The 16,533-nt window shown below is 44.2% G+C and overlaps 1 protein-coding gene across 1 annotated transcript in view; it reads left to right on the forward strand.

The window, feature by feature from the left end:
• LOC111230733 (protein bassoon-like) overlaps positions 1-13,426 on the forward strand; it is a 135,531-nt gene extending 122,105 nt beyond the window's left edge. The window contains exons 9-15 of the mRNA XM_022757563.1: positions 279-2,793; positions 3,709-4,206; positions 5,542-5,894; positions 10,604-10,702; positions 11,918-11,920; positions 12,870-12,993; positions 13,386-13,426. Coding sequence (XP_022613284.1) covers positions 279-2,793; positions 3,709-4,206; positions 5,542-5,894; positions 10,604-10,702; positions 11,918-11,920; positions 12,870-12,993; positions 13,386-13,426 — 3,633 coding nt within the window. The remainder of the gene's footprint in view (positions 1-278; positions 2,794-3,708; positions 4,207-5,541; positions 5,895-10,603; positions 10,703-11,917; positions 11,921-12,869; positions 12,994-13,385) is intronic.
• The last annotated feature ends 3,107 nt before the right edge of the window (positions 13,427-16,533 follow it).

A 16,533-nucleotide genomic window follows, 5' to 3' on the forward strand; every position in this document is an offset into this window, starting at 1 on the left:
TCAATCCTATCTCCTCACTTACTCATCTGCATCTTTTGTCTCTTGCCCTCCCATGATCCCTGCCGATCTCTCGTTTTCATTTGGTTTCCACAAATATCTTGTCTCTCCGCACCTCTGCTCGCCCAACCTCTACCACTTTCCAATCTCTCATCCCTTTTCATTTATTTTGCTCCCTTTCTTCACTCCTCTGTTCTTCTCTTTTACCTCTCCAATCCCTTTCTTTCCATGCTTCTTTTGTCTTCTCTCCCATCCCTCCCTCCCTGTCTCTCTCTCTCCAGCTGGCAGCCCTACAGCAGAGCTCACTGCTCCGTAAGGTCAAGCGAACCCTGCCCAGCCCTCCGCCGGAGGAGACTACTGCATCAGCTCATCTGCCCATGATGACGCCCGCCCTTCAACAGGTCTACCTGCCCTCCGTGCCCAGCCTCAAGCCCAGCTCCCGGTCTGGCTTGGCCGCTAAAGCCAGCCTCCTCAAAGACCTCACCCACGAGCTGAAGGCCGTGGAGCAAGAGTCGACCAAGCTGAGAAAGCAGCAAGCTGAACTGGAGGAGGAAGAGAAAGAGATCGATGCTAAACTGAGATACCTAGAGCTGGGGATCCACCAGAGGAAAGAGACACTGGTCAAGGAGCGGGAAAGGAGGGATATCGCCTACCTGAGGTGTATGGGGGACACAAGGGACTATATGTCTGATAGTGAGTTGAATAACCTACGTTTAGCAGCTGCAGCTGCATCACATGAGACCAACGGGCTACTGACAACGAGGCCGAGCACCGCCCCTCTCAGCCAGTTCACCAGTGACCTCAACACAGCAGCCCAGTACCCACCCACCTCGTCTTTCATCTCCTGTCAGTACCCCCAGAGCCAACCGGCAGCACCCACTCAACAGTCAAGTGTGCCGTACCAGACTTCAACATTCAACCAGCCTCCCTATCCAACAGTGTCTCAGTCCCAGGCACTGCCACAGCCCACGCCCCTCCAGAGCCACATCCCCCCTCCAGGACCTTCTTATCAGTCTCAAACCTCCTATCCTTCCCACACCTACCCCCAAACCCAGCCCCCATACCCCCAGACAGACATGGGGTTACCAGCTGCACCTCAGCCTCAGCCCCAGCCGGGGCATACAGGTTTCGGGCCAGCACCACCCGGTCAGCCCCCATACCCCACCCACAGCTCACCTTATCCCAGCGCTGTGTCCTCCTACCCCAGCCAGACCACCCCATACCCTGGGCAGCCCCAAGCCGATATCCTGACAGTCCATCCCGGGAGACCCAGGCAGACTTCGCTTGCCGATCTGGAGCACAAGATGCCCACCAATTACGAGACGATCAGCAACCCCACGGTCGTGGTCACCACCACGGCCCAGGATGCGATCTATTCCAGTGGAGCCCCCTCTTATGGTCAGTACACTGGAACAACAACCATGGCCAGCTCCTATGGGCCCTATGGCTCAGCACCAGTGTCCAGCAGCTACGGTGGGTACTCTACCATACCACCCAGCACTTACGGGCAGTATACTTCAACATCAGCTAGTTCATATGGTCAGTATACTACAACCACTGCTAATACTTATGGCTACACCACCACCACAGCCAGCTCTTACGGACAGTACACTTCTACAGTTTCCAATGCCTATGGTCACTCTGTAGACAGTCCCTCCACCTACAGCACAGCTGATGGGATGTACGGGGCTCCTGGCTTAGAGCAAAACATCCCGAGGAACTACATGATGATCGACGATGTTAGTGAGCTGACGGCAAAAGACGGGCTGGGCACGACGACAGTGGACATGATGCATCATGGCGGCAGTGGGCGTTACCCGGGCGACATCCACGGCCACAGCAGCACCATTGGCAGCACGACGCGTGGGGGAAGTGGCAGCTCCTCGTACGGCAGGGCACCCGAGGAGGAAGCAGCGATGCAGGAAGAGCTGTACGACCACCACGGCAGGGGTAAGAGCAGCTACAGGCACGGACCTCTAGGGGGCAGCAGCAGCAGCGTGAGCGCTAGCATGGGTGGGGGATCCTCCTGTTACTATGACTACGACTACAAACATGGCAGCATCCGCTCCGGGGTACAGAAACCTTCGCCGTCCTCCAGAAGCCTTCTGGCTCCTGCTGTCATGTCCTCCAAGCGCAGCAAGCACAGGAAACTGGGGAGCATGGAGCAAAAAATCTCCAAGTTTTCCCCCATCGAGGAGGCGCGGGACGTGGAGGCAGACCTGGCCTCTTATTCTTCAGCGACAGGCGGGGCTTACCCCTCCTCCCACATCCGAGGGCGCCAGCTGATCGAGGATTACGGCTTCAAGAGGAATACCTACAACGGCGGCAGCAGCTCCGCTCATGGTAGTCGATACTATGGTTCTACTTCGATGGTGGAGGAGGACGATCGGATTTACTACACCTCCACCGGCCGTTCCCGTTCCACCGGCTACGGCATGGACAAGATCTCAGCCAGGGACTACCCTGGGTACCGCAGCCGATCCTATGAGAGGGACGACCGCTCCTACCGGTCTGGCTACAGCCAGGGGCGCCACCCGACCCGGCAGTACTCTGAAGAGGAGAGTCCGCTCAGTCCCCTGGGAAGGTTCATGGGTTCTGGCCGATCATCGAGCTTAGGTCCCGACCCGTATGACAGTCGCAGCAGTAGATATCATTACTATTACGGCCAATATGGTTCCAGCCACTCGCTGCCAGACGTACAAGACCACATACGGGACCTTCCTCGGACACACGTCTACAAATCGGATGATACGTACATTATAGACGATTATCATTGCGCTGTGTCAGACAGCGAAGGTAATTGTGGGAGCTGAATGCCCACACAGTCTCACTACCTACTACTGCCCCCACCGTTTATCTAAACGTCCCCCACCCACCCAGAGGCTAGGCTTAGCAGAGAGAAAGAGAAAGAAACAGAGAGGCAGAGATAGCCGTTGCATGCTGATGTTTTCTACCTCCTGAGTCACTTGGAGCTCTCTTATCAGTGGACTGCTGTCTATCTGTCTGCCTGCCTGTCCGTCCTTCCGCCTGTCCGTCCAGTCGTCTGTCTGTCCAATATTCGCATGGTTCTTCGGCGTGGTCGTTTTCTCCGTTCGCTACACTCTGATTCACTTGAAAGGTCTTCTCTGCACGACACAGATGCATTGTGTTTTCTTTACAGGGTTTCATCTTTAATTATGTCTCTGGCATTGATGTTTTGTTTAAATGTGTTTTTGATTTATGAATTTTTTTTGTCCACACTGCAAAACAGTCCCTCACAATCAGTTTAATATTTAATTTTATTCTTCAAAGAGGAGCAGTATCATTGTTTCACTGCAATAATTAAACCATACTCATAGCACTGAGAATATAAAAGGAAGAAGTTTGCTCTTTGCAGGGCGGCTGTTTAAAGTATGTTTTTATCTTCCTCGTCATTTGAAGCTGGAAAATTTTGAGCGCAGAAACAGCTGCCACAATGGGCCGTTTTGCAGTGTTTGTTTTATCCTGTTTATAACGTCTTGTAATGTGTGAAGGTGACGTGAAGTGTATTCTGCATGGATGTAAAACTTTTATTTTTATTTTCTGCCCTTCTTTCTGTGTCTTCTCCCTCCTTTTCTTTTCTTTTGCATGCGGTCGGTCTTCTTCTTCCTGCCTCCTTCCTTCTCTCAGCCTGCATGCCGCTGTCTCCAAACGACATGGAGATTGACTGTGATCTGCTCTCGGTTTCCAAAGCCTACCATCTGGGCCAGGAAGAAACCGACTGGTTTGAGAAGCCACGCTCCAGTTCACGACACTACGGCAGCCACTCGTCTGGGAGAAGCCGGCACGGTGTCAAACACACCTACCATGATTACGATGAGCCTCCTGAGGAGGACCTGTGGCCCCAGGATGAGTATGGCCACGGAGGGCGACACTCTTCGTCCCGTGACCACCGACACCACGCCAGTTCTAGTCGCCACTCGTCCTCCTCACGTCACTCAGATGAGCCCAGGTCCACGAGGTCATCCAAGGGGCACCCCAAAGACCCGACAATGAGACACGACCCTTCGGGACGATCTTCGTCTTCAGGAAGGCGCGGCGAGTCAAGGTCTGGGGGGTACCACTCTTCGGACTACTCACGGGATCCATCTGGGCACCACCACGGCCAACGCTCCTCCAGACAGGGGGACCCACACCGGTCGTCCCGCAGCAAGTCCCAGCAGCCAGTGGACATGCAGGGCCAACCACCAGGTACATACAGGACACCTCCACACCTGACACAGTGCACTTTCATTTTTCAGTTTAGACCCAGTCCTTCATCTCAAGTCAATATTAGAGCATCCCACAGTTTAGAAAAAACATGTTATCCAGCAGCTGTTTGTTTGATTATTCCTCTGATCGATTAACTGACTGATGCATTTCTTACACAGCGTAAAGATGAAGGTATAATATTATATATTATATACATTACAATGTCATCTGGGCCTTTGGAAAACATTGAAGAAGAAGTAAAAGACACATCATCCAAAAATCATTTGCTCCTTCAACTGTATGACTACAACAATATTCGACCTCTTTCAGATTCTGCCCAGTGTAGGCGGACTGGCACCTCTCCAGACTGTGGAGTGGAGCCAAAAGCTCCTCATTTAAAACAAATTATATGTCTGTGACCTGACAAGTAACGGGCATATTTCTAATTTACATTTTTGTCCCTTTGATTCAGAACTTTCTCTTCTAATGTTGCTCATTTATTCAAGTACTCCTATCCCAGAGAAGTTTCTTTTTATTTCATTATGATCCAGTGTCACCATGAACATACTGAATGACTGAAGTGACAGTTCTATCCCACAGATGTAAACTAAGTCTCCGAAACTAAACTATGTTAGACCCTCACTTTATTACTGGAGCAATAATAAGTTGTGATCCGTGGATAAGGTCCCTGTGCATTTCTTCTTTATGTCTGAGGCAGAAATATTTCATATCCCTTGTTGTTCAAACTGAGTTTGATGCTCTTTTACTATCAACTGTCCCTTCAGGGATCAGCAGTTTTTAATTAACTATATCAAGAGTAATTTTTAGAGGGAAATGTTTTCTCCCAGGGCAACACTGTGGCTGTGAACTCATTAAATCACTGGTTTGATCTTTACTCACGACATTTGTTGCGTGTTATTCTCTCTTTCATTCTTGCTTCTCCTGTCAATTGCTATTGTATAGAATCTAATAAGAACCGAAATTATACTAATGTCTAATAATAAGAAGGAAATCTTACCCTACAATAAAAACCACAGTTCCCTAATCAGTGGATTGGAGTTTTAATTTTACAGAAGCAGAACCTTCTCAGAGGCAGACGTACTCAGGCGGCAGAAATAATCTGATTGGATAAATTAGACCTCATTGACTGGATCTTATCAGTCAGGGTTCTGCTGATATTCTATTTAGTTTTATAGTATCTGCGTTAAAATATGATGGCTGAATTTTTGTCCTTTCTTTTACCTTTTTCTAGATAAGATGAGACAATTTTGAAATAATGAGTGCAAACGTTTCATTAAATAAATAAAAAACTCTGCCTTCCTTTCCTCCATTCAGGCTCCTCCAGGTCTGGCAGCAGCTCTGCCAGGGCTCAGGGTCCAGCTGGTGGGCCTACAGGCTCGGGGCGACAGGGCGGTCCAGGTTCCCAGACGGATGGAGGTCCAGGACAGAGGGCGCAGCTCCAACAACAAGCCCAGACGTCAGCGGCCAGGCCAGGGCAGCCCGGTGCCGCGGCGACCACCGGCCCTCAGCAGCAGACCCCAACCCAGGGTCAAGGCATGGGCATGGGCATGAGCATGGGCATGGGCATGGGGCAGGGCCAGGCCAAGCCGGGACAGCTGGGACCAGCAGGGGGACCCATGGGGCAGGCCAGGCAGACAGGTCCAGCAGGAACCACACCAGTCACCATGGTGAGTACAGAGAGGGAGGGTGGGCTGTGTAAAGAAACAGAACATCTGGATGTTGACAGAATTAACAGCTGTTGTATCTATTTGACGTAATAAAGACTTCCGGCGGCGTGCTGAGTAGTCGCGGTTGCTACTGCTCTGTTGCTAATCCTGAAATTAATACTATTTAAACAATTCAAATCTACGTGAGAGTGTTGCAGTTTAAAAGTACAGCTGTACTACAAGTGAATATGCCGGAGTCAAGGACAAAGTTAATACGACTTAATGAAGAACTTGTTAATGAAGAAAACGTGTCGGGATCTGACTTTGAGGACGCAGGTGCTGCAGGCCCAGCAGAGGTGGGTCACATCGACACCCCTGAAAACATGGAAAACCCCTCCAGCATGGACATCATGACAGCTAAAGTCATTCAAACAAGACTTCCACACTGAAATGGATGGCGTACTTGCAGCAATTAACAACATTCAATCCGACCTTTGAGGTGATAAAGCGACGTATGATCATGATACAAAGGATGAGGTTATATTTTAAGTTTGGATGACAATAAAAACACACAGCTGTCAGCACAGTTATCCATATCCACATCTACATCCTCCCCTGTTAGTGATGTTGACCTGAAGACCTGATGTGCCACAGATGATGTGGTTGTAGTTTCCTCTCTACGGCGGCCCAGAGACAGCAGAAGCTTGTTTCCTTCTCTTTTACTATCATGTGATCTTGATGTACCAAACCTAGTTTTCAGCCAGTTTCGACCCTCATCCTCTCGTGCCCCTCCACGCTCACAGACATAAGAGCCGGCCCGTCTCCTCCCAGTTCATTTGGTTTGTTGAAATTCTGCCGTGACTCTGTTGGCAGGCCTTATCTAACACTGTGATTAGCACAGAGGCAGCTGATAGCTCAACAGAGCTGATTCACTGTCTGCTAGACACTCGGAGAAATTGGCACTCAAAATGTCTCCCTGCGAAAATCTATTCCACCCTGCATTTACTCCATAATCATAAATCCATGTAAATCCATTTGCTATTGAAGTCTAAAAATCTGGTTATAACATTTAACCTGAAAATGCATATAGTTCAGTGATTCCCTTCCTGGATTCATTCTGTCTCTGTTGCCAATGAAGTTCACAAAGCCACTGTCACCACGTCAATTATGAATGTCCCACAATTATTCACAATAACATGCTTTCACTGCTGAAAGGCATTCATGATTTTCATACTGCTGCATTGTCGTGCTATCAGTGGGAAAGCAAATTGAAATAATTCATATGGTCTGATATCAAATTATGCAGAAATTTGTCTTTCTAAAAGCTCTGCTGTGGAATGGCTCTGACAGGAAGCTATAAACAGTAAATAGAATTTGTCACATGATTATTATTCAGGCTGCAAACTCATTCACTTACACCGATGTGTTAGGTCCATTGTGTAATTAAAAGCATTGATTAAGTTGCTGTAAATAATGAAATGCTGCGCGCCGCATCATAATGCATTGGCCCTGTTTTCTGCAGCTGAACTAGAGTCAGTGGGAAACAAACACAGAACATTATACATGGCATCAGTCCAGCGTCTGTCAAGTCAAGTTTATTTAGAGCAGGAGTGACACAAAGAGTTCTACAGGAAACAGAAAACACAAAGTAAGAAAAGGGTCGTATTTCCTGTGTTCAGATGCTCCTGACTGATGGCTATCAGGACAGGCCTGGTCTGCATCTGTCCTGAAGCTGCAGCAGCAGCAGACGCTGTAGTTTAGACTTTAGATGTTGAGAGAAAGAAACACAGCAACACAAGCAAACAGCTCACAATGACTCAGCACACACAACATTTCCAAACCAGTCCGCTCAGACAGAGAGATGAGGTGAGGCAGTAAACGTTTGCTGGGTTAAAACAGAACATGAAATCACCTCTTCTAATGGTGAGTAAGTGGTTGCAGAACGAAAAACTATTGAATAATACAAACATTTGTACATGAAAGTTCAAAGTTACCTTAAAATCAACTTAACTTAACTGAGGCTCCACCCACTAGCTTTTCATTCCTTCACGCCGGCGACAGTCGTTTTCAGGTCGTCCGTCCGTCTCATTGTCATGGATACGATTTCTCAGTAACGTCTTGACAGAACGTCTTCAAATATTGTCACAAACATTCACTTGGACTTAAAGATGAACTGATTCATTAGTATTTTACCGGTCATGTCTAAAATCTTTGAAAAATGTCATGTCATCATCTTAACAGTACACCTTTTTCACTACATCCTAAAGCAGTTTGACTTTAGAGCCAATCACTCAACTGAAACTGCAAATTGTTTTTTTGTGGAAAATGCTGAATCTAAAATGGACAAAAGAGGTATTGTTGGAGCTATATTTTTGGACCTCAAGAAAGCCTTTGATACAGTTAATCACAATATACTTATAAGCAAACTCTCTTATTTTAATTTTTCCCCCAGTGTAATTGGTTGGATGAAGTCATACTTATCAGATAGAGTCCAGTGTGTAAGGGTAAATGGTGATACATCGCCACCCCTGGGTAATGACCTGGGTGTGCCCCAGGGGTCTGTCCTAGGACCTATTCTGTTTAGTTTATACATAAATGACCTACCATTAGTATGCTGGTTCAGATGTATGCTGATGATACAGTAATTTATGTTCATGCACAAACTAAGGCACAAGCTGCTGCAACCCTCAGTAACACCATGGTACATGTTCAAAAATGGCTGGTTGGTTCACAATTATACCTTAATGTTAAGAAGACAGTCTGTATGTTTTTTAGCAAGACCAACACTACATCTAACTGTGAACCTAAGGTCTATATTTCTGGGGAGGCAATTCAGACAGTATCTCATGTTAAGTACTTAGGCATCACTCTTGACTCTACACTATCTTTTAAACATCAAGTGAGAAAAGTAATGCAAGTAACTAAATATAATTTAGCTAATTTTCAATATATAAGAAACTGTCTAACAACATATGTTGCTAAAATCTATTTAAATGTTATGATCATCCCCCACCTGACATACTGTATGACAAGCTGGACCCAAGTGAATAGCTCAATACTGAAACCAATTCATTCTATTTACAAACAAGCCCTTAAAGTCTTAGACAGAAAACACAAATTATACCATCATTGTAACATCCTTGAAAAGTATAGCTTACTTAGCTGGGATAATATGCTAAAATATGCTGATGCTTGTCTGCTCTTTAAGATTCTGAATGGCAAGGCTCCCCCACCACTCTGTACATTCATACAAAAGAAAACATCTAATAATAGAACCACAAGATCGGCTTTAAGAGGTGACTGTGTAGTCCCTCATAGGTCGACTACTTTTGGTCAGTTATGTTTCTCTGTGAGAGCCTCTAAGTTATGGAACACATTGCCAGCAGAGCTAAGAAATTGCACTTCCTATTTTAAATTTAGCCACGATGTTAAGGACTGGCTCTTAGGCGGTCAGACATGTGAACACTCTTAAATGGTATTATGCTAACTTGTTGTTGTTTGATATATGTTGTTTTTATATCTATTTTATGTATCTTTTTAATATGTGTTATTTATTAATCTGACTGATGAACATCTGGTCAATATGTGGTTTTTAGACATCCTGCCAGAGGACTGCAGTTGAAAATTAGCCTGTTGGCTAACACTGGCACATTTACAGAAAGGTTAATTAATGTGCACTGTCCTTTTCAAATAAATAAATGAAATTAGATTTTGGTGGTCAAAGGTCAAAGGTCAAGGTCAGTGTGACCTCACAAAACACTTTTTAGCCATAACTCAAGACCTCACTCAGGAATTATGACAGAATTTCACAGAAATGGTTGATATTTTATCTGACTCTGGATAAACAGGGATGTGACCTGGATCTATTCTGAATAGAGGAGGGATACCACTGTGAGGAGGTGATTCTAGTTTCCCGAGCTTTTAACGAAATCTGATGGTTCATCAGAGGATCGTTTGGTCAGTCGTCATGGACAGGCAGCAGTTAAGGCTAGTGCACACAAATGAAGTTAATGCATGTTTTCACACAGGAGTAATTAATAAGAAAAGGAATAATGAATCAGTAAATGTCAGGCTGAAATGTTGGCTTGTATGTTTAGTCCTTACATTTAAATATATGTTTAAACAGATGTTCAGCTCCTCGTGTCGTGGCGTGAGTTTGAATCGTGGTTTTATTTGGCAAATCAGTTCATCGTGAACGTCACAGTCTTTTGATTAACTGGCTATATTTAGCTCTGTTAAAATGGTCACCAACTATTCTCGGCCTACACACACTAAACAAAAATCAAATTTGATCAACCATTTCTTTATTGTAAATCGTGTTGGGACCTCCAGCAGCCGCTCCTCGAGGCTGATCGTCCTCAGATTGACAGTCGACTTTGTTGACAATGCTGAAACTCGTCATTCAGTCAGTCGTCATTTATATCATCCGGTGCGCTGTCACAACACAACACAAAAGACGAGCGTCTTTCTGTCGTCCTCCGTCTGTCTCTCCATCTCTTATCTCTGTTTTCTTTCTCTTCCTCTGTCTTTATCTCTCGTGAAGCCACAGCTCTCTCACTCCCGTCCGTCACCGGCTCTGTGAATGTATGAGAGCCATTTCTCCCCCAGTGTCTTCAACTGCCAATGTTTTACAGCGAGAGGAGGGTAAATACTGAGATGTTTGTGTTTTGAAATGATGAGCTTTATAAGACTTTTTACCTTCCTGCTGTTTCCTCTCTCTTCCTCTTCAGGCCAAGATCGACACGCCTCCGGCAACAGCTATTGGAGCAAAGGCGGCGCCAGTCATGGCCTCAAAAGCCGCCCAGCCCCCACTCACAGGCATAGGAACAGTATTCACACACACACACACACACACACACACAGTCTCCCACCACTCCCACGTCGCAGCGCATTGTGTCTGTGTTATGTAACCAATGTGTGCTGTCTCATCTAATCTGAGATTAATCTGCAGATAATCCCACAGTGGAAAACACACAGGAGGAGGTTTCACTTAATGGCACCCGATCAGCTGAGTGTGCCAAGTATCCACGTAGAGAGTTGGTCAGTTCGTTAATGTGGTATTTAGTCATTTAGTTAATCTGCAGAGCAGGTGGGCAGGCGGCTGGTCTTTAGGTAGGTTGGAAAGTGTGAATTCATTTTAACTGGTTGCAGCTACTCAGCAGTGTTCTCACTTCACGAGAGCCACAGCTCAAAGTTCAGTTCACAAAGGTTCAAATGAACTAGTTCACGTTCATTTCTTTCTCAGTAGAACCTCCTCCATCATCCATCCATCATCCGTTCATCCATCCATCCATCATCCGTCCATCCATCATCCGTCCATCATCCATCCATCCATCATCCATCCATCCATCCATACATCCATCCATCCATACATCCATCATCCATCCATCATCCATCCATCATCCGTTCATCATCCATCATCCATCCATCCATCATCCATCCATCATCCATCCATCCATCATCCATCCATCATCATCATCATCATCATTTCTTAATGATTTTCTTCTGATCATCATTCACTCACAGACATTTCTAAAACCTGGTCGAAAGCTTCAGCTGGATGTTTCTGTTTATTCAGATTTTTTTCCTGTTGGAATCTGTAATGATTTGTTCATAAAACTCCCTGAAATGTTCATCAGCTGTTTGTACTGCCAGCACTGGACGCCGCACCAGACACACGCCTGGTGCTGTAAACCCTTGCATGCAACTATAAAACCAAAACACAGTTGTTCTTCTTCTTCTGGCGTTTTTTTTTTTGGCAGTTGGCAAACAGCTTTTTGGTTCACTTCCGCCACCTCCTGGTATGTGAGTATAATTAGTTGCAAACATCCGCTCAGTTCATCGTTCACCAAAAAATGAGCGTGTGCAATGAACGGCACCCCATGCACAACACTGCCACTCAGATATTTGTGTTGATATTTGCTGGATTCTTGCTTGATATTAAACTAAATCCCTCTCAGCTTCGGAGCATTTGGAGCCGTTTGAATATGTCAATTAAGGAGATTGTGTTTGGCAACATTTTGTCAACCGAACAATTAACTGAGAAAGTAATTGTTAGATGATTTGATAATGAAAATAATCGTTAGTCTCCATGACCTTTAACAAAGTGCTTTTTGTTTTAGTTGCTTTGCTGTTCTGTATTCACCATGAGGTGTGTTGTTGGAGCTTCAGCTGGATGAGCCCAAAACATTTTGAAATGAATGTTTCTGCACTAAAACTAATATTTAATAATAAGTCATGAGTGCTGACAGCGTGCAGAATACTTTTTATAGGTACTTTTTATTGAGTTTGAACAAACAACAACGCACAATACCCCCACCCCAGACAGCCATATAACACACACACAACAAAAGAGAGAGAAAATAAAATGAAGAAATTAATTAATTAAAATGTATTAATTAAAAATAAAAAATAAAATGAAATATTTAATAAATATTGACAATACTTGAGATTGAATAACGGTAATAAGGCGAAAATAATTTATTAAAGAGAAAAAAATGTACATGAAAATATGCATGCTGAATTTTAGTTTTTATAATTTTATTAATATTTTTTTTTAAACATTGACATTGAATTGCAGTATTTTCCAATATCAATTATGTTTTTGGCCAGTGGGATGCACATGACTGAAGGTTACAGCAGCACATCTGTGCAGACGATCTAAACACAGGAAGTCTACGTGGATCTAAACAGAGACGTAGTGAGTAAACGGGAACCGGGCAGAGGGAAGAGGCTGAATCTGCACAGGGATGGAAAAATCCAACGGGGGAAACTATTGCAGCTGAAGGATGAGACATTTTAGTGCTGCCCACACTGTTTCATTTAGAAGTGCTTTTTGGAACCTGCAATGAAAACACACAACAGCACTTAACACGAACGATGTCATGATAGAAAAAGAAAAAAATATGTCCACTGTCAGATGCCATTTACTGAGTCCTCATCTCCTCTGGATCCTTCTGTCTTTTCCTCCCTCCTTTTTTCTGTCCAGGCTCCAAGGCTGCTCCTAGGCCAGGAGGTATTGGCAGTGCAGCAGCAGGTCAGCCTGGCATGGAGGGAGACAGCATCATGTCCAAGATCCTGCCTGGAGCAGCTGCTGAGCAGGCCGGCAAACTGGGAGAAGGTACAACAAACAAATCACAAACAGCGCACTTTAAACTGGCCGTAAAGACGGACGTCAGCAACTGTTACTGTTCATCATCACCGTGTTACTGCTGTAGTAATTGTTGGAGAGAGACACTTCTTGAATTGGATGCTTACTATTACTTGCCCTGAATAATAACCCATTGATAAATTACTAGAGAGACAAATCAACTACAGAGAGACACAGAATGAACATTACAGTCACTGTTGTTACACATCAACTCAACTGAAAAATGATAAGCCTTCATCCTATATTGTATTGCATGTAGCAGCGAGTAAAAATGAAACAACCTCATGTTATCTTGATGAAGCATTCACCTTCCTGAGTTAACGTCTATTTAACCTCTTTTTGTTGTCTTTTCTTTCCTCCAGCCATCACCGGTTTCGGCAAGAAGTTCACCTCCTTCTTCTGAGGTGCTTAGATTAAGGTATGTGTTTCTCCTCCGTTCCTTTCTCCAGTTCATCTCAAGACGTCATGTTTAAAGAGTCTGCAGTGAAAACAGAGTGAGGAGCTGGAGGGTGATTTATTGTACAGGAAAGGTCGCAGCTGAGGTTCTCGCACCTAAAACTGCTTTACTTTCAGCAGTTTGTAATTCATCTCTTTTTTAATTTACGGCCTTGCTTTTACATGAGTTGAAGGTTGTATTTCATTATCTACACACTCTGCATACAGTAGTTCTTCTCTGTAGAGTGATTGATCTCATAAATAAAAGTGTTTAAAGATGTCGCCAACAGCCTGTAGACTGTGGATCTGAACAGACACAAGGAGCACTTTACTTTTCTGCTCCTCAGAGGAAACAAAGCAATCAGGAATATTTTTGGTCAATTGCAAAGAGAAGCTGGAAACATTTGGTCTTTACTCCAGTGAACGAGAGCATCTCAAACATTATGTATAAAAATAAATCTGAGATGCTGCTAGTTGAAAGTCTACGGGGATGTTGACAGATAGCTGCAGCGTGGTGTGTGTTGACTCTTGTTGGCAGCAGAGAGTGGGCGCTGAGAGTGGTTTACTCAGAGCAGGCAGCGTGTTCATAAAGCTGTGTGTCTGTGTGTTTTCTTCTCTGTCTCTGTTTCTTTTTGTTTCTCCGGCTGCTTTGCATGTGCAGGGTAAAAATTCAACACTGACAAGTCTAGCGTACTCCTACTACTATGGCACACAGTCTGCCTCGAACAGGAAGTGTGTTCACACAGTTATCACAGCGGTGGCTGACGAGGGCAGAATGCTTCCATTAGGAGAAACGATGCAGATTCAAAAACACATACGAAAATACAAAACAAATACAAGACCGGAAACAAGCTGCAGGAAGACGAAACAACAACATGAACAACAAACACGCCGCAAATACAGAAACGGTGCAACAACAAAAACACACACACCTCCAAAACAAATGGATCAGAAAAAACGCTGCAGATCCAGACAACACCATGTCAGAGCTGCAGGCCTCTAGGGGGAGCTCTAAGTGGAGCTCCCATAGACTGTATATAAGCTAACGCTAACGCTTGCTACGTTATCTACTGTTCTTTTACAATATTGTACAAACTACGACCAAATACAAAGAAGAATACGAACCTTTTTATGTCGCCTCTTCTTTCTTTCCTCATACTCTGTCGTTTGGTCAAAGGTCAAAGGTCAAGGTGTAGGTCTGGCCTCTCAGGTCGAAAACTCATGCTCAAGGTGTTCCACTTAGAGCTCCCCCTAGAGGCCTGCAGCACTTCAAGCATTTGTTTTATATTTTTGTATGTGTTTTTGAATCTGCATCGTTTCTGAATGTGCAGCTCGTTTCTCCTGATGAAAGTGTTTTGGCCCGTTGCAGCACATTTGACCTTGTCAGCCACCGTACATTACAGCTGTGTAAGGGTGTCAAGCTGAGCGAACATACAATTTAATGTACACACCACCACCGCCTGAACATCCTGAAATTTGATGGTAATCCATTCAATAGTTGTTGAGACACTTCACTCAAAATCACAAGTATCAACCTGATGGTGAAGAAAAGTCTTAGGATTCATTGTTTAACCACTATAATATCTGGAACAAATGTCATGTCAGTGAATCCAATAGTTGTCAAGTTATCTGTGTAAAAACCAAACCTGCTGGTGGCGCTAGAGGGCGAGTCTCAGCTGTTAGGATTCACCTCTTCTCTCGGGATCTCGAGTGTCTGCACAAATTTTCATGGCAGTCCATCTAAAAGTTGTTGAGGACCAAAGCAGTGGACCGTCCGACAGAGAGACATCGCCGTCCCTGGAGCGACGCCGCTAGCACGGCTAAAAATAAACACAGACAGGGACAGACGGGCGCTGCACAGCCACACACCTTAAATATTTCATTACTGGTCCTCTGCATCGAAAGAACTCGCTCGACAATATGTAAAAATATTCATTAACACAGCTCTGAAAATGTTCAAGTGCCATACTATTGTATTGGCCTCAGGAATAATGTACTCAACGATAAATGTGTCTAATCATGTCATGATGATGTTTTATTTTACTATAAATGGGCCTGAGTCTGTCCTCTTTAATGTGACATAAAATAAAGAAATATATTAACCGGCTGAATGTGTCCATGCTTTTTCAGGACTATGTAAATGTCACCTGATGAAGTCATGAGGCCTCGTACCAGAAAAACCTGTGAAGTTCCCCCAGCTTTTGTTTTACTAAGAGAGAGAGAGGAAGGAGAGAGGGGAGGGGGGGACTGAGAGGAGAGCTGAGCATACTGGTGAGTTTCTGAATCATCAATGAACCTGAAAACTGTCGATCTATATTTATTCTAATTTATTCAGATTTTCTATTCTCATTTATTTTGTATTTTTTGCCCTGTTTGTTTACTGTCTGTTGCTGTTTTATTTCTTTTACTGTGTCTTGTAAGATGTCATTGAGTGCCTTGAAAGAAACCTATAAATAAAATGTTATTATTATTATTATTATCATTATTATTATTATTATTATTATTATTATTATCATCAATCTTAGTAGATGATTTCATCTTCTCCTAGTTTCAGAGCAGTATCTGTGGAAGGTCAACAGTCTGTAGTGTTTCATCCAGCAGCTTTGTTGTTATAATAATTATAGTTATCATATTGATGATAAATCAAATGTATCATCATTATTATTATTATTATAAGTAGTAAAATCAGCTGCTGCAGTGGTTAAACTGCAAGTTTAGTTGCAACAGAAACTTTTGACTCATATGAGAGTTGCATTGTCAATATAATACTACATCCATTAAATCTGGGTCTAATTAGCTTGAACGACGGACCTCAGCTGACATCAGGCCTCCGTGTTTGTTTAGTTTCTGTATCATTAAGCTTCAAGTCAGATGAATCAGAGCTTTTAGAAAAATCCATTTGTCCAATTTCCTAGTTGTGATTTCTTAGAAACTCTGACATGAGCGCAGCAGAACCTCCTAGACACCAGACTAACGGTGTGTTGTACTGACCTTCATCAACTCGTTAATTTAAACATTCTGCAAATTGTCTAACAAAATAATAGTGAGGATATCCATATAACTTTATGCAGTGCT

This window comes from Seriola dumerili, unplaced genomic scaffold, assembly GCF_002260705.1.
Source record: "Seriola dumerili isolate Sdu_G_001 unplaced genomic scaffold, Sdu_1.0 BDQW01000283.1, whole genome shotgun sequence".
NCBI lineage: Eukaryota > Metazoa > Chordata > Actinopteri > Carangiformes > Carangidae > Seriola > Seriola dumerili.